The 19,121-nt window shown below is 34.3% G+C and overlaps 1 protein-coding gene across 1 annotated transcript; it reads right to left on the reverse strand.

Moving 5' to 3' along the window:
* Nucleotides 1–921: 921 nt before the first annotated feature.
* Nucleotides 922–19,062, reverse strand: LOC136029013 (uncharacterized). Its single transcript, XM_065707034.1, has 2 exons — nucleotides 18,778–19,062; nucleotides 922–3,401 (listed from the first exon to the last, which is right to left on the reverse strand). The coding sequence occupies exons 1-2, from the start codon at nucleotides 18,848–18,850 to the stop codon at nucleotides 2,266–2,268; spliced, it is 1,209 nt and encodes a 402-aa protein (XP_065563106.1). The 5' UTR covers nucleotides 18,851–19,062; the 3' UTR covers nucleotides 922–2,265.
* Between the last annotated feature and the right edge of the window lie 59 nt (nucleotides 19,063–19,121).

Raw genomic sequence — 19,121 nt, forward strand, 5'->3', positions numbered from 1 at the left:
TTGGTCTATTGCTGTAACTAACGATGCTCAGACAAAGTGTAAGCAGTGGTGCCTCATCATGGCGGGAAAGTGTAACATAATGGAGTTGTCTGATCTTCTATTTTCCTTAAAAAAGTAATAGCCACGTGTGATGGCTGTATATCCTTGTAGAAAAACATACTCTAAAAACTAAAGCTACCTAATTGATGATAAATGAATAAACAGTGAGAAAATAATTTCATCATGGCTAAGGCCGCTGTGTAATTTTAACTTTATATGCATTTCTGTTCTTACGCCCTAAACATGTATTGTTTTGTAAAGTATGGATACTAAACTTTTTGCTGCAAACTGAAAGTTTTTCGTAGCTGTCGAGGTTGTCTGCAATATTCTCTAGAGGTTTCCTATCTCCCCTAGATCCGTGATGATTAGAAACTATATAAGAAAATAAATTTTCTACCGAAAGTAAGGAGCGAAATTAAAACTTGAAGCGAACATAAAGTATTTCGTGTAAATAAAAAGATCATCGCAGTGTTGCTTCTATATTAAATTTTGAACAAAAACGAGCAAAGATTAATTTAGAAAAAAAACAACGTTTTTCCGAGGAAAGTAAAGTGCGAAGTTGAAACTTAAAACGTGCAAAAATTATTACTTCACAGCCTATCTAATATATATCAATAAGACTAGTACAAATAAACCAACTAAATATGCTACCATATGTTTCTAGGATTATTAAAGATATCGCTTTACTAAAAACACAAAAGTCAAGCGTTAAAAACAAGAACTTTGATTTAGGAGTCGAAAGTGACGTAACCTGACAACAATAAACTAATCTATAAAGCTTTTCATAGTCTTACACCAGCTGTAATATCAGTAACTTTCAGAATATAATTAAAATTATCTTAAAACGTAAGCGTTAAATCAAATGTTATTTTAATAGCCCAAAGGTCGTTGAACAGTACACAAAAATAATGGGTTGATCTATCAGGTAAAATCTTGATCTAACCAGCTATTACGCCAATAGTGAGCAATATTCAATCTTAAATTGAAAGAAATACGCTTTAGTATAACTCGGAATGAAGATCAAATTAGCCATAATATGAGCTCTGGAAATCCAGATATTTCTCTGTATAAAACAGAGAATTTCAAGTCAAGATACAAATTCTAAAGCTAGTCTATAGTCTTAATACTATCAAGATGGTTTTACTTCTAACTTTTCTACAAACTAATCATGATATGGTCTTTTTCAGAACAAAAAAAAAGAGCCAGTCATTGGACTGAGCCATTGTGCAGAAGTGATACCAAATTAAACGACAAAAAATAAAGAAATATCGCAAAATGCTTTATTTTATACTGTAAGAAGAGTCCTTAATCGGTTTGCTGTTATTCTATCAAAACTCCTATATTATTTTGTGTTTTCAGTAAAGGTCTAGTTTTCTTTATAATAATAGAAACATAGGGAAACATAATTAGTTGGGTTATTTGTACTAGTTTTATTGATATATATTAGATAGGCTTTGAAGTAATAATTTTTGTTCGTTATAAGTTTCAACTTCGCACTTCATTTCCCTCCGAAAACGTCATTTTTTAAAATTAATTCTTCCAAAGGAGTCGTCATGATCATACATATGGTTTCTTCTATTGGAATCGTCTTGCTCATGCGCATGTTTTGTGCTAAATAGGGAATCATGATAATATGTAGCATATATTATTGATTTTGCACATTTTTGGGCAAATATTGAACATTTTTCTTCTTTGATTATGTCAAAAATATTACCTTAATGGTGTCCTGATAATAGCTTGTACCATAATCAGAATCCAAAATTGTTAATTCAAAGTTAAGGCCCTGCTGTTTTGAACTGATTCGTCATAACAAAATTGTGATTAGGAAGATGGTTTGCTCTTTGAAATAACTCGAGCCAAAATTTCCGATAATACTTTTTAAAATTGAGTAATCTTTTCTGTTTTTAGTCTAATAAAAATTAAGACTAAAAATTAAACAGATAATACATCACCTGATGTAAGAGGGAGCCTTTCTTTACTTTCACTCTTTCATCCAATATTAAATCACGCAAGTCTAAAGCTATGTAAGTAACTGTATAAGCCATAAATCTAAAGTCATAAGCCAGTATACATTTGGACTTAGATACTTCTCGGCTACCCAAAAAAGAAACATTATTAAGTTGAAAAGACCATTATATAATTTGAAGTCAATTTATATTTTAACAACTATAAAAAGAAAATAAAAGCATAAATTTCAAGGAAGACTTCGAACAGATTTAAACAAGATCAATGTAAAAACGTTTCGTGTTTGATAGCCGTATATCTAACAAATGAATTCGATGAACGGCAACTAAAGGATTTGCAATAATACACATATGTAAATAAAGTAACAGAAGTAAAACAGAATAATGCCAATATGCCACTAATAAAGAAAAACCTAGTATAAAATTCTTGAGGAGAATGATCATCCTTGTGATATTTTGATTTGCTGCTTAGTTGGTTATCAAACTTGAATATTGATTTCAGTCCTCGGTCTTTTGAGTATTGAACCCTAACTACAACTCTGTTCGATATATTAAGCTTAATGCTGTTAGAAATGATTCCTGGAATTACAAAATTTCTTTCTTCCAAAGATAAAATAAATCCATCTGCAACTGACATTTCACTATTAATGACCTGGAAAGTTCCCATTACCAAGCTCTTTATTCCCAACTGTAAGCGGCCATCCTTACTAAACATCATCAAAAGAAATTCATTATATTTCACAAGGAAAATAATACAATTTTCTTGAAGTGGAAGATCCATAATTTCGTACCACTTTAGCAAGCTCAGGTCCAGCCAAAATATTTTTGTACCACAAGAAAGAGCAGTACCATCAACACTATTCCACCGTCTTATGCACTCCGTAAATCTAGGCTGAACTCCAATAAGGTAATTTCTTTCCTGTTGCCAAGAGGTCAATTTCATATCAAAACTCCAAATTTTTCTCTTAACAGAGTTGATGTCAGTCTCATCAATAAACAGAAAACGCATGTTGGATGAGTCACAAACAGTAAACACAGCTTTCGTGTAGGGACAGACGGAAGATTGGATCCCCGACAAACAAAGATAAGAAGTCCAACTCTTTCCGTTAAAGACCCAAATTTCTGTTCGATTTATCTCCTTTTTAGAAAAAGAGAGGGCAAGGATTTGCTCTGTTGCACAGAGAATGGTTCCATTAGAAATGTTAGGGTGTGATCGATGAGGTTCTGTATCTAAGTCATAAATCTTCTCCCAAATACTTCCATTGTAGTGCCAAATGTCATTAAAAGAGAATACGTTTGATGCTCCCCCTGCTATCCAAAAGTTTCCTTTTTCATCTGACCAACTTGAATATTCAGAGCGAAATGAAGGGATGTTTCTTATTCCGCTATTGTCTTTTGCTGGAAAAAATGAAGGTAAGTATAGTATAGGAATAACTTTATCTGGTTTTAGGTGTAATTTTAGGGTCAAGACTCAGTCAACCGATTTATATGATTTATATGATAACTGTTCCTGAATGTTTCCCATTTTTGCATATGTTATCTCACGTCGTGTCTTAGTGGAAATGCATTTCAAATTTTTTTTTTACAAAAAGGAAAAAAATCGAAAGGAAATTACTGGAGTATACTTAAAACATTAAGGAACAGAAATAAGTTAACATAATAAGTCAAACTTAAAACTAACAGAGATTACGATCACTGAATAATTGCAATTTAAAACGGAAAAGAAATTAAGATGAATAATCATATCAAACTAAAAAATTAACAGACATTAACATACATGAAAAAGTGAGTTCTAAAATAGTAGATGAAGAGGTGATTCTAGACAACAACAAAATCAACCAATTGGAACACATCACTTACTAGCGTTTAGCACTGAATAAACGCTCAGAGGCACCGCACCAGCTGTGCCAAAATAAAGATCCATAAACCTGAGACGTGCTATTATTATTTTTTCTTCATTTTTTCTCTTGTCATTCCACATGGAAGGGCTAGTCATAAGAATGTCAAAGGGGGTTCATTCGATTAGAAATTTGAAGTTTTAGGGCCGCTTTTAAGGGTCAGAAAAGAAAGCAAGGCAAGAAGCTGTCATCCCCTGTCGTGTTTGGCAGCCATCCCCGTGCCTCCCAAGACTTTTTATCAAACTTTCGAAAAAGCTTTTTTCTAAATAGTCGAAATGTCCTAAGAATTATTTTAAACTGTCGAGGGGAATCAATTCGGTTAGAAATTAAAGGTTTTAGTGCTCTTTTTAAGGGCTGATTTTGATTAGAGGGAAAACCGCCTCCCTCTCATACCCTTTTCTTCTGCTTGGCTCCCGTAATCACGTGATATTTGATCAATATTTTGAGACAGTCATTTTGTCCGAAATATCGAAAGGTTTGTCTCTAGGGTCAACGTCACTACCCTAAGAATTATGACCCTAAATTATGAAATTTACCCAATGTGCACAGAAAGGTTTTAGTACGGAAGATGACCTTGGTTGTTGAATAAGCTAAGAGCTCTTAGGGTAGTCAATTGGTCAAAATTCTCAGAGGTTTTCAAGGGTACACTCGGGGAACACTATCCGCACCTAAGTAAACCAAAAGACGTTATATGCAGCTGACTTTTCAAAATATATGCATTATATTCAGAATAGCTTGGGTTCTAGTTGAAACTTCAGGGAGAGTCAAGTAAACCTCCATTTTTCACTTGGAGAAAGGGGAGGGGGAGATAAATTAAAAGACACTATGAGTATCCATTTTATCAAAATAGTATTTCTGCAAAATTTAGGGAACGGCTTGGAGAGATTTTTTGGCCTCATGTACCTTTTGTCTAAGCTAAAAATAAGAAATCCTTAATACCTCCTACGCTAATGTCCGGAAAGTTTCAGAGTGATCCTCCCAAGTCGCTCGGGATTTGTTGCAGATATACCAGTTTGCTGGCCTGAATACATTGTCTCTGTTAATTTACCCGTTCCCTTCCACCCAAGTAAAACTCAAAGTCTATTTAACCCTCTAGCACCCTTTTAATTGGAAAGCATCCCCCAGCCATTCTTTATATATGCTGGATACCCCATTTTGTTAATCTGACAACAATTCGTGTCTTTTGATTTAAAATGCCATTTAACCGTGCATGTTCTGACCCCCCCCCCCATATTAGAGTGCAGTAAAAAATGTTCAGGTAATTAAAAAATAAATAAGTTAGTCCTTCATCCTAAGCCAGTCGGGGAGTTAAAAAAATGGGGTATCCTCCATTTCTAAAATACGGCTTGGGGGATCAATTTAAAATTTTCAAAATGCGCTAGAGGGTCAAGTTGACTTTGAATTGTATTTGGGGGGAAAGGAAAGGTAAACCGAAATAAACCATGTTTTCATGCCATAAAAATACTATATCTGCGTTATATTAGAAATATAACGCTCCCGATGCCTCCTCCCCTAACAATCCGAAAGTTTTAGAGCTAACATGCGAGGATAGCTTTGAAACTTCCATAGTGTTTGGAGAGGAGGCATTGAGAACGTTACGTTTCTAATGATGAAAACTGTAATCAAAATTAGCATAAATTTAAAACAACACTTCTTTCATTCTGTCTAAAAAGAGAGTTTCCGTTGATAATTTGAAAGAACTGATGAAGAAAAGTAAGGCCTGTTATGTTTATTTACCCCAGAAAATCAAAATTCCATGAGACATAAGGTTTGAATTTGGGACTGTCCGATCCAGTTTCTGAAATTAAAATTTATTGGGGCTCTTGGCTCCAAACAGCTGGATTGGTACGTTGCATTTAAAATTAGCATGTGACTGTTGAACCATATTTGTCACACTGAAACTGGCATATTATGAACTATAAAGACCGGTGAGGTATTAATGGTTTACTTAGTAATGGAAGAAGCTCTGTACTTTTAAGTAGTATTGCAATTCAGTGTATTTTTATTTATACCAAATGCTAAAAATCAGACCAGGTACTCCGCCTTAACCTTAACAATGGAGGAAAAAATGATTTGGAATAATTCTTTTTGTTTTGTTACTGAGGTACGGTCCCATAAACTTGCTGTCAATGCATATGTACATAATGGTCGTTAAATGGGGATCGCCTTAAAATTCCGTGATTGTTTGATACCCTAAATTATTTCAAAAAACGTATTTTTTTAAATAACGAAAATCACATTTAAACTCACCATTAGTATACCCTCACTGGTTTTAAACCGATAAAGAGTCGCTACCCTTTTTTCCTTTAATAATTTAAGACGACGAAGCAGTTTAACGGCGATCCCCTCAAGACGCAGCTGCTATTAACTTTCTTCAAGACGCAGGTACATATTACGTAACAGGGAAGGTATTCTACGAAATGCAGGTGTTTGTTACACAATAGAGAATGTTTTTATATTGCCGAAAGACCCACCGAGGGCCAGAAAAAATTTCAGGGGCCACAAGTCCAGATGCAAACATACACTTTACGTCATAGGGAGTGTTTTCTTCAAGACATTATTCAAGGTATTTTTAAGACGTTTCAAGACATTTCAAGACGTTTCAAGTCTTGTCCAGAGGTTATTTAATACATTTTTCTTCAGAGGTTTTTCAAGACATTCCAAGTTATTTCAAGATGTTCTTTAAGCCATTTTTTTCAAAACCTTTCAAGACATTCAAGACGTTTTTCAAGACAATTTCAAGGCACTTCAACATGTTTTCAAGACATTTTTCTTCAATACATTTTTCAAGTCATTTCAAGAGGTTTTTTAAGACATTTTTCTTCAAGACGTTTTTCAAGACGTTTCAAAACGCTGTCTAAGACATTTTTCTTCAAGATATTTTTCAAGACGCTTCGAGACATTTAAACATGTTATAAGACATTTTTTTCAAGACGTTTAAGGACATTTCCGTGCATTTTTTAAGAAGTTTTTCTTCAAGATGTTTTTAAAGAGGTTTCAAGATATTTTAAGACGTCTTTTAGGACATTTTTTATCAAGACATTTCAAGATATTTTAAGACATTTTTCTTCAGGATGTTTTTCTTCATGATTTCTTTGGTTCTTATGCAATAAGGTAATGTTTATTTATGTTCAGCATGACGCAATTTTGCGTTATTTGCTTCTTCAGGGGCCCGTGGGAGAACCCTTGCTTGTACCTGAGGAAGGCACACATTTAACTGTTACGTAATGATGATGCACACGTGGGTCTTACGGAATACTTTAAGAGATTTTTTCCTCCGGATTTCATTTTTATTTCAAGGTAGCTTCTTTCATGATTTCATTTTCTTTCAAGACTTTTTTTGTCAAGAAACCTTTATAATATAAAGATTTTTGTCCCCTTTAGGAATCAAAAGATATTTCCACCCAATGGAGCTGTGTGCTAGACAGCTGGACCAAGAAGTAATTGATGTTAGTTTTATTTTAGGAATTAAAGTAATGGAAACGCTTCAAAAAATCTATCGATTACGTATTTCCTAACCATTGTCTCAAAGCCGTGTAATTATACAGTAAAGCTGTTGATCTTGCTCCATTAGATGCACCTGTTTTCTAAACTCTATTTGTTTTCTAACGTGGTGAAATTAGGTGTTTAATCAGTGAGATGTTATGTAACATTGGTTTTAGATGTTTGATTGCGTAAATGATTACGTATTTAAGATTCATCCTGAAACAAAAAATCTAAAAGAAACAGACAATTTATTGTACGCAGAAGTTTTATTAATAAAAATAATGTAAAATCATGAAATAACAGAAAAAAAGTAATTAAAAGTCAACAAACAGAAAAATAAAACGAGAAAAAATTAATTTAGGATAATAATACAAGCAAAGAGGGTGAGTTAAAGAAAGACAGGGACCCTAGCAACCAATTCAAAGGGAGAAATTAAGGGTTGTTATTAGAGGTATTTTTAAACCATGTTGAGAGATATTTTGGAGAAGTATTAATGAAAATGCCTCGTTTCTTTGAGCCAAGACTATGCATTCCTGATAGCCAGGCACCATACACGTAATAAAGTCATGAAATCACAGAAAAAGCAGTTAAAACCAAACAAACAGAAAAACAAAACGTGAAAAAGCTTATACAGGATAAAATATAAGCATAAAGAAATATGAATTAAAGAAAGGTGGAAGCCCTAGCAACCAATTCTAGGGAGAAGGTTGTATTTACAGGTAAATTTAAGTCATATTAAGAGATACTTTGAGATGTTTTGATGAAAATACCTGGCTTCACTGAGCCAAGACTATTTATTCCTGGTTGACCAGGGCATACTTGAATTTTTCTTCGTATTTCAAGTAATCTCGTTAGAAGTAAATTTAAGCACCATTAAGAGATATTTTTGAGAGTTCCTATTAGGAACACCCAAGGGGGACTTATTAGAGGTAAATTCAAGGGAGTGCAAGACAAGTGATTTACTTCCAGGGGGACGGTTGTTATTATAGCTAAATTGAAGCCATGTTAAGAGGTATATCTGAGGGTTTTTAATTTAAATGCCTCGTTTTGTTGATCTAAGACTACGCATTCCTGGTTGACAAGCGCAAATTTGGATAATATTTTTCCATCAAATTTCGCATAACCTCGTTAGAGGTAAATTTAAGTCACATTGAGAGACATTTTTCAGAGCTTTTAATGAAAATACCCCGTTTCATTGGCTGGGTGTTAGATTTCAGTCCCCCTCCGAAGAAAAACACCACCTCCCAGGTTAATTGTACGCAGTAAAACGTATTATACAAAGGTTATTCACGCCACCGTGGCAAACTATGGATAGCACACCGCACCCACTAGCACCAGCATTCCAGAGGCATATCGATACATTTTCTTGATGTATTTTCAGGTGACTTGGCGCTGCGGTGAGTAGTTAGTAGTAGTAGTATTTTTGCATTTTTTGCAAACCATTCATACTATAACTTAAAAACTATCAGATATTTTCACGATAAACCGTACCTGTGTCGACCTCAGGCAACTTGGTGCTGCCGTGAGTTCATGATAACAATAATGTAAATTAAACATTTTCAGATGTTTTCTTGATGAAACGTACTTGTGTCGACCTCAGGTGACTTGGTAATGCAGTGAGATATTAGTAGTACTAGTATTTTCTGGTTTTGCATACCATTCATAAAATACCTTGAACATTTTCAGATATTTTATTAGTGAACCGTAAGTGTCTTACCCTCAGATGACATTATGCTGTGGCATGTTAATATTAGAAGTAGTTTCATCGTGATTTTTGTAAGCCAATCATACTATACCTTGAGAATCTTCATATATTTTCTTGATAAAACGAGCCTGTGTCGGCATCAGGTGGCTTAGTACCAGTATTATCAAGTTTTTCAAACCATTCATACTATACCTTAAAATTTTCATGTATTTTCTGGATAAACGTAGCTGTGTTGGCCTCAGGTGTCTTGGTGCTGCGGTGAGTTGTCAGTAGTAGTTCTATTTTTGTGTTTTCTTGCAAACCGTCCATATTATAACTTAAAAATTTTCAGATATTTTCTTAATAAACAGCACCAGTGTCGACCTCAGCTGACATGGTGCAGCTGTGAGTTGTTAGCAGTAGCAGTATTTTATTTTTGCTAGCCGTTCATTCTATACCTACAAAATTTTCAAATAATTTCTTGATAAGACGTACCTCTGTCAACCTCAGGTGGCCTGGTAATGCAATGAGTTGTTAGTAGCAGTAGTATTTTTGGGTTTTTGCAAGCCATTCATATTATAATTTAAATTTTTTTTTGATCGTTTAATGATAAACCGTACCTGTGTCAACCTCAGATGAGTTGGCAGCGCAGTGAATTGTTAGTAATAGTAGTATTACCGTATTGTTTGTATGTTATTCATACTATACCTTAAACATTTTCGGATATTTTCTTGATGAAACGAACCTATATCAACCTCAGGTGGCATTATGCTGTGGTGAATATCAGTATCAGTAGCATCATCGTGTTATTTAAAAGCCATTCATACTATACTTTAATCATTTTCATAAATTTCCTTGATAAGACGTACCTGTGTTGGCCTCAGGTGGCTTTATGCTGCGGGGAGTTATTATTATTATTAGTATTATCGTGTTTTTTTTCAAACCATTTATGCTATACATTAAAAATTTTCATAAATTTTGTGGATAAAACGTACCTTTGCCGGTCTCAGTTGACTCGGTACTCCCGTGAGTCGCTAGCAGCAGTTCTATATTTGTGTTTTTTTTTGCTAACCCTTCAAACTATAACTTTAAAATGTTCAGATATTTTCATAATAAACCGTGTCTCAGGTGGCTTGGTAGTGCAGTTAGTTGTTAGTAGCAGTAGCAGTATTTTTGTGTATTTTTTCTTGTAAGCCATTCATAGTATACCTTAAACATTTTCAGATATATTCTTCATAAAACGTACCTCTGCTGATCTCAAGTGGCTTGGTATTGCAGTGAGTTGTTAGTAGCAATGCTGTTTTCATGTTTTTTACATGCCATTCATACTATACCTTAAACGTTTTCCAATATTTTCTTAATAAACATAAGCTTGTTAAGTAGTAGTAGTATCATCTTGTTTTTGTAAGATATTGACACTATACCTTAAATATTTTCATATATTTCCTTAATTAAACGTACCTGTGAATCTCAGGTGGCTTTATGTTTCATCGAGTTATTAGTAGAAGTATTTTAACGTTTTTTTGCAAGCCATTGATACTATAACTTAGTCCTTAATCCTGAGACATTTTCTTGATAAAATGTACCTGAGTTGACCTCAGGTGGCATGGTAGTTTAGTGAGTTGTTAGCAGTAGTAGTATTTTCCTGTTTTTTTTTTTGCAAGCCATTCATGCTATACCTTAAACATTTCATAACATTTTCAGAGATACCTGCGGCAAACCTGTTTTAACTAACCTAAGGTTTAAATATTTCATATTACCTATGTCGGTTAGGTTAACCTAACCCACTAACACGTTGGAAAAACACTTTAAAAAAAACTTGCGTTTTTAAAAGTGTTTTTTATCAAGACCTGATTTACCAAGAAAATATATGACAATTTTTAATCCATAATATGAATAGCTTGAAAAAAAACGCCATACTAGTAATAATTCACGGCACTATAAGATTACCTGAGGTCGGCAGAGGTACGTCTTTTCAAGAAAATATATAAAAACGTTTAATGTACAGTATGAATGGCTTAAAAAAGCACCATGATACTACTACTTCTGATAACTCACCACAGCATTATGCCACTTGAGGTCGAAATAGGTTCGTTTTATCAAGAAAATAACTTAAAATGTTTAAGGTATAGCACAAAAGGCTTGTAAAAAACATGAAAATACTACTACTGCTACCAACTCAATTCAATGCACTACCAAGTCACCTGAGGTCAACACAGGTATGTTTTTATCAAGAAAGCATCTGAAGATATTAAAAATACTACTACTACACGGCATTACCAAGTCACCTGGGGTAGACATAGGTACATTTTATCAAGACAAAATCTAAAATGTCTAAGGTATAGTATGAATGGCATGCAAAAAAAAACAAAAATAAACAAAATAATACTACCACTTGCAACTCACCGTTGCACCAAGTCACCTGAGGTCGACACAGTTATAGTTTATCATGAAAATATCTAACTATAAGCTATACTATGAGTGGCTTGTAAAACCCAAAAATATTATTATTAATAACAACTCACTGCATTACCAAGCCACCTGAGGTCGACACAGGTACATTTTATCAAAGAAACATACTACTACTAGTAGTAGTAGTATTTTTCTAGTAGTAGTAGTCTACAACTAATGAATCACCGAGCACCATGTCACCTAAGGCCAACACAGCTGCGTTTTATCAAGGTAGTATATGAAAAATTTTAAGTTATAGCATGAATCGCTTGAAAAAACGCGATAATGCTACTACTACTAATAACTCAATAATTCACCTCAGCTTAAAGCCACCTGAGGTCGACAGAGGTACGTTTTATCAAGAAAATATATGACAATGTTTAGGATTTAGTATCAATCGCTTACAAGAAACACGCTGATGCTACTACTACTAATAACTCACTTCAGCATAAAGCCACCTGAGGCTAACACACTTCAGTCTTATAAAGAAAATATCTTAAAATGATTTAGGTATAGGATAAATGGAAAGCAAAAAAAAAAAAAAAAAAAAAATACTTCTACTGTTAACAATCCACTGCATTACCAGGCCACCTGAGGTCGACCCAGATACATTTTATCAAGAAAATATATGAAAATGTTCAAGGTATAGTTGTATGGCTTGCAAAAAAAAAAAAAAAATACTACTGCTACTACCAACCCAGTGCACTACTAGCTACCTGAGATCAAAACAGGTGCGGTTTATCATGAAACTAAATAAAAAAAACAAGTTTTTTAACTGAAATTAAGGAGCGACATTAAAACTTAAGCGAACCGAAATTACTCCGTATATAAAAGATACTTTTTCTCCTAAACGCCCCGCTCTTTACGCTAAAGTTTGACTCTTTCTCTTAACTCTACTTTTTAAAACAGTTAAAACAGAAAGATTTCGTGACAAAAAGGAGCGGGGGAGGAGGCCTAGTTGCCCTTCAATTTTTTTGATTACTTAAAAAGGCAACTAGAACTTTTAATTTTTTACGAAGGTTTTCATTAGTAAAAAATGTACGTAACTTACGAATGAACTTACTTAACGAACTTCTATATTCGTATGTTTTTATTGCGTGTATGAGGGGGTTCAGCCCCTCGTCAGTACCTTTACATTAAAGTTTACACTAAAACTTAAAATTTGTCCCAACTCCTCAAGAATGACCTCTGAATCACAAAGGCGTAGAATAAATAGTTGAAATTATTAAAAATACATTTAGCGTAAAGAGTGAGATATTAAGAGGAGGTGAACCCCTCATATGCGTACTAATTTCTTTTCATTTTAAGTTTTAATGCTGCTCCTTATTTTCAGTTGAAAAAACTTTTTCATATGTATTTTTCATTGTTTTTTAAATAATGGTAGAAAATTCTGCGCACCCTTTATTGAAATTCTCTTCCCCCTTGACAAATTCCTCCATGGAAACATCCTCCCTTGTAACCCCCTATTCAACTCCCACCTAAAACCAAAAAAATCCCCCTGAAAACGTCTGTACACTTCCCAATAACCATTACTACATGTAAACACTGGTCAAAGTTTGTAACTCGCAGCCCCTCCCACGGGGAGTTCGGGGGAGCAAGTCGTCCCCAAAGACATGGTTATTAGGTTTTTTGACTATGGTGAATAAAATGGCTATCTCATAATTTTCATCTGGTGTTTCTGAGGGAAAATGAGTGTGGGAGGGGGCCTATGTGCCCTCCAATATTTTCGGTCACTTGAAAAGGGCACTATAACTTTTAATTTCCGTTGTAATGAGCCCTAGAGCAAAATTATAGGACCACTGAATCGATACAATCAGCTCTGGAAAAAAAACCAAAAAACCAAAAAACAAATAAACACGCATCCATGACCTGTCTTCTGGCAAAAAATGCGAAATTCCACATTTTCAAAGATAGGAGCTTGAAACTTCTATAATAGAGTTCTCTGATACGCTCAATCTGATAGTGTGATTTTCGGTAAGATTGTACGATTTTCGGGGGTATTTCCCCCTACTTTCTAAAATAAGGCAAATTTTCTCAGGCTCATAACTTTTGATGAAAAAAACTAAAATTGATGAAACTTATATATTTAAAATCAGCATTAAAAAATGCAATTCCTTTGATGTAACTATTGGTATCAACATTCTATTTTTTAGAGCTTCAGTTACTATTGAGCCGGGTCGCTCCTTGCTACAGTTCGTTACCACGAACTGCTTGAATATCTGAAAATTTTTAAGTTATATTATAAACAGCTTGCAAAAAAAACGAAAATCAAACTACTAAAAACAAATCACCGGAGCACCAAGTCACCTAAGGTCAACAGAGCTAAATTTTATCAAGAAAATACATGAAAATTTTAAGGTATAGTATCAATGGCTTGAAAAACACGATAATACTACTACTATTATTAATTCACTGCAGCATAAAGTCAACTTAGGTCAACACAGGTACGTTTTATCAAGAAAATATATGAAAATGCCTTTGGAGTACTGAGCTGCCAGAGGTTGCCGTGTGCCATCCATAGTTTGCCACGGTGGCGTGAATCTCTTCAGACTAACACGTTCTACTGCTTAAAGTTATGGTGCAAGGTGTTAAGAGAATGTTTTGGTGGAGGGGGACTCAAATCCAAAACCCAGTCAAAGAACCAGGTCATTTTCATTAACATTCTCAAAAATATCTTTTACTGTGGTTTAAATTTACCTCTAACGAGATTATGCGAATTATGAAGAAAAAATATAATTCAAATGCGCACTTGTTAACCAGAAATGCGTAGTCTTTGCTCAAAGAAACGAGGCATTTTCATTCAAACTCTCAAAAGCGTCTCTTAATATGGCATAAATTTACCTCTAATCAGTCACCCCTTGGGCGTTCCAATAAAAAGTTTAAAAATATCTCTTAATGTAGCTTAAATTGACCTCTAGCGGGGTTGTGCAAAATAGGAAGAAAAATATTATTAAAATATGTGCTTGCAACCAGGATTGGCTAGTCTTGGCTCAGAGAAACAGGGCCTTTTCCTTAAAAACTCTCAGAAATATCTCTTAATATGGCTATAATTTACCTCTAATAACAACCCTCCGCCTGGGATTAAGTCACGTGTCTTGTGTCCCCCTTGAATTTACCTCCAATAAGTCACCTCTTAGGCGTTCCTATTAAAAGCTCTCAAAATATCTCTTAGTTTGGCTTAAATGTAGCTCTAACGTGACTACGGGAAATACGAAGAAAAATATTATTCGAATGTAAACTTGTAAACCAGGAAAGCATAGTCTTGGTTCAATGAAACCATGCATTTTCATTAAAACAACTCAGTAATATCTCGTAATATGACTTAAATTTACTCTAATAACAACCCCCCAGGGATTAGTTGCTAGAATTCCCCCTTTCTTTAGTTCATGCTTCTTTTTGCTTATATTTTATCCTCTATAAGCTTTTTCACGTTATGTTTTTCTGTTTGTTGAGTTTTTGATTTCTTTGCTTGTTTTTTTGACTTAATGATCTTATAACGTTTGTGATGCCCGAAAATCAGGAGTGCCTAGTATTGGCTGAAAGAAATGAGACATTTATTAAAATCTCTCAGAAATATCTCTTAATATGGTTTAAATTTACCTCAAATGACAACCATCAATCACTTCCTGGAATTAGTTGCTAGGATCCCCGCCTTTCTTTAATTCACGCTTTTTACTTAATTTTATCCTATATCAGTTTTTGTCTCGTTTGTTTTTCCGTTTGTCGAGTTTTAATTGCGTTTTCTGTAATTTCATGTTTTTATAAAAAAATTTAATAATAAAACTTTTATGTACAATAAAAAGTATGTGTCTTTTATATTTCTTGCATGAATCTTCAATACGTAATCATTTACGCAAAGAAATATCTAAAACCAATGCTACGTTACATCTCACTGATTCAGTACCTAACCTAATCTGCCTAGGTCATGCTAGGAAATGAATAGAGTGTAGCAAGCAGGTGCATCTAAAGGAATCTATAGCTTTGCTGGATAGTTGTACGGCTCGGAGACAATGAAAGAAAATGAAAACACCTTGAAAGATAGATGAAATCCGAAGGAAATAATGTCTTACGGTATTAGGTGATACCCACGTCTACATTGTCGTCACGTAACAGTCACGCGTGTGTCTTCCTTAGTTGTGAGTGGGAATTCCCCCATGGGCCCCTGAAGAAATAAGTCACGCGAGATTGCATCATCCTTAACGTAAGTAAACACTTATTATGTAAGAACCAAAGAAATCATGAAGAAAACTGTCTTGAAGAAAAATGTCTTGAAAAACCTCTTGAAATGCCTTGAAACGTCTTGAAAAACTTCTTGAAGAAAAACGTCTTAAAAACGCCTTGAAACATCTTGAAAAAGGTCTGGACAAAAACTTTTTTAAAAAATTCTTGAAATGTCTTGAAGAAAATATCTTAAGATCATCTTGAAGAAAAATGTCCTGAAGAAAACGTCTTGAAAAACATCTCGAGGAAAAAAGTCTTAAAAAAGGTCTTGATATGTCTCGAAACGTCTTGAAACACATCTTGAAGAAAATTTATTAAAAGCGGCTTGAAATGTCTTGAAAACGTCTTGAAGCAACATTTCTTAAGAAACGTCTTGAAATAACTTGAAACGTCTTGAAAAACGTCTTGAAGAAAAATGTCTTAAAAATCGCCGTGAAATTACTTGAAACGTCTTGAGAAACACCTTAAAGAAAACTGTCTCAAAAACGTCTTAAAATGTCATTAAACGTCTTGAAGAAAAGGTTTTGAAATGTCTTGAAACGTCTTTAAAAACTTCTGGAAGTAGAACGTCTTAAAAATGTCTTGAAATGTCCAGGAACCTCTTGAAAAATGTTCTGAAGAAAATGTCTTAAAAAACATCTTGAAATATCTTGAAAAACGTCTTGAAGAAAAATGTCTTAAAAATGCCTTGAAATGTCTTGAAGAAAACACTCCCTATGATCTAACGTGTCTGTTTGCATTTTGACTAGCGGCCCCTAAAGTTTTTTCCTGGCCCTAGCGGTCTTTAAACAATCACAGAAAATCACTCTCTATTACGTAACAAGCACCTGCATCTCTTAGAAAACATGCCCTATGACGTAATATCCACCTGCATCTTGAAGAAAATTAATAAAAGTTGCGTTTTGAGGGGATTGCTATTAATCTTCTTTGTCATCTTAAATCATTAAAGGAAGAAAAGAGTAGCGGCTACGTGTCGGTTTAAAACCAGTGAGGAGGTACTACTCTCACCTTAGCTTTAGATTTTTTTCAGATTTTCGGATGGGTTCCCCTATGAGGTTTCAATGAACTTATAAAACAGCATTCTCAGGATTTTTCGAATGTATGAATTGTTCAGGAAGAACTAGCCAAATTAGGGGTTTGCGTCCTCAGTTTGTGACCCAAAGATTACTAACCCTGTGCCCTCTGGTCCTCATTTTAGTTTGACCAAAGACTGTAGAACGAACAACCTGAGAACTAAACTTACCACAGTAGATCTGCTAGAAAAAGTTAAAGGCGTGATAGCAAATGAGCTGAATCAATGATCAAATGTCGTAAGCAGATAATTAAGAGGGGACTCCAAGGTGAAGGTAGTACACTTTTTGTTCCCTTGTCTAAATTACGTAGCGTAAGGTCCTTTCTTTGTCACTATAGAAAGAAAAATACAGTCTGACTGATGAAAGTTTTAGCATTTCTGAATTCGCCTATTTAGGTTCAAGCAACTGCCACTAATACTACTTACACTCATCTCATTCACAAGCGGTCTAAGACTAACTCAGCGCAAAACAGTATCCTGACTGTTGTTTCGTCAAGGGTAAAGCACTAGATTTCTTTTTTTTTTTTTACCAAGAATGGTAATGCCTCTCTGTCTCATTTAAAGATAAAATGGGTTAGTTTGAAATTAAGACAATGTCCTTTTTTCGTATCATTATTTCCTTCTTTGGCATTGTTTCCTTCAAGTCACTGGTAAGCTGCATTTGCAGTCTTTTACAAACCCCATTTTGGCTGTATTAATTCGAAAGAGGGTAGCTTAATTTTTTTAAAGGCTGAGCCATACTCAGTCGCCTTAAAATACGAACGTAGAATCGATTAATGCAATTAGTATCCAGTTTCCAATTTAGGTTTAAAGATATTGACAATTTTACTTCTCCCAGAAGTCGCTATTTGTCCCTTTTTGCTTGAGAAATGGCTCCGAAATGAACATGCTTACGAAAAAACTATCGTTTTTCAAAAGCATGATCTTTACAAAGTAACAACAGGTATAGTTACAGTATTATTAACAGTAGTAATCTTTTAACCTTCTCAACTCTCCTGCTAAACTTGTATCTTAAGGTTCCTTAATATTTAGAATTAATGCAGCCGCTTTGAATAATGATATTCTAGCTGCATATACCTAAAGTTCTAAGAAGATACCAAATGGCTTTATCTCATGAGGAGGGCAGGTAATCTGATACTTCAAAAATTGCATTTTCTGTATTCAGATCGGAGGGACACTGACCTGATGAAAGATCTTAGTAGACTAAGGTACCTCTTTCTTAGAATTGTTTGCCTTATGCATTGCATACTAGCAAATAAGAGAAGAGGGGGAGGTCAAATTCCCAAAGAATCTTCTCATTGGTCCTTTGGATGATCTGAAAAATTCTAACCCCAAGACAGATTTTTGGGATTTTCCGACTCCATTGGTGTTTGCTGAAAGTTCAGCGTGAAATTGTCGCCAACTATACTAAGTCAAATAAAATGAAGTGTCAACCAATCTTGATGTGTCAAAGGAGTTATGTTTCATTTATTTCTGTGCAAAGACTTGTCAGAAGAACTTTTCAGCCAATAAGTCAATCTATTTGGACTTTTTACTCTTCCCTTATAATCGTTTTTCTGATCTTTCTTCTAATCATATTTGTGACAACCATCTCCTAACGATCATCGACGATTACATAAAAGTTCGATCTTACAAGATAAGAACTACATATGAATGACGTTAGTAGTTTTGTATAGTGTTGTGATCAATTTGAAATAAACAATTCTGTGTTTTCGCTACGTGCACTTTTCTTGAGGCATTTTGGAAAAAAAAAAACGAAAAACACAGATCTGTATTTTATTCAAAAAATTTGACTTGAGCATTTTGTGCAGTTTCAACTCCGTTTTTTCTTCCAAATATGCCATTAACTAACTAAACCCTACATTAGCATTATGGGAACACCCTCACTGTTTCAGGGTGAGACTCATATCATTTACCAAATTAATCCCGACGTTTCCTAACTAAAATTGACATATTACCAACCTGATAAAGTGTTTACAAAAAACCAGTAAAAAAACAAAATCTCTAAACAGAATGAGATCGCTTTTCCGGACATCTTTGAGGACACATCTCTTAGCACTGAATAGTAGCATATCTCCGTCCATGCTACTTGTGGAAATTATCAGACAAGCTTGCGCCTCTGGTATTAGTCTGACTTTTTCTTGTAAAATCTTGGGAATGGGATAAGACAAAAACGTTATAACAGAACCACGCCAAAAAGAGGGATAAACATCAGTTTTGAGTGTCTGAAAAAAAAAAAAACAACAAACAAACAACAAACTGACCCTTGAACACTAGATAAATATTTTGCCGTCACTGAAAATGAA

This window comes from Artemia franciscana, chromosome 1 (assembly GCF_032884065.1).
Source record: "Artemia franciscana chromosome 1, ASM3288406v1, whole genome shotgun sequence".
NCBI classification, from domain to species: domain Eukaryota; kingdom Metazoa; phylum Arthropoda; class Branchiopoda; order Anostraca; family Artemiidae; genus Artemia; species Artemia franciscana.

Excerpts from the sequence above, each read along its gene's own strand:
- LOC136029013 (XM_065707034.1), bottom strand. The coding sequence starts at position 18,850 with ATGTCCGGAAAAGCGATCTCATTCTGTTTAGAGATTTTGTTTTTTTAC. Across the intron at positions 3,402-18,777 it reads TTTTGTAAACACTTTATCAG|CAAAAGACAATAGCGGAATA; the intron begins GTTGGTAATATG and ends CATTTTTTCCAG.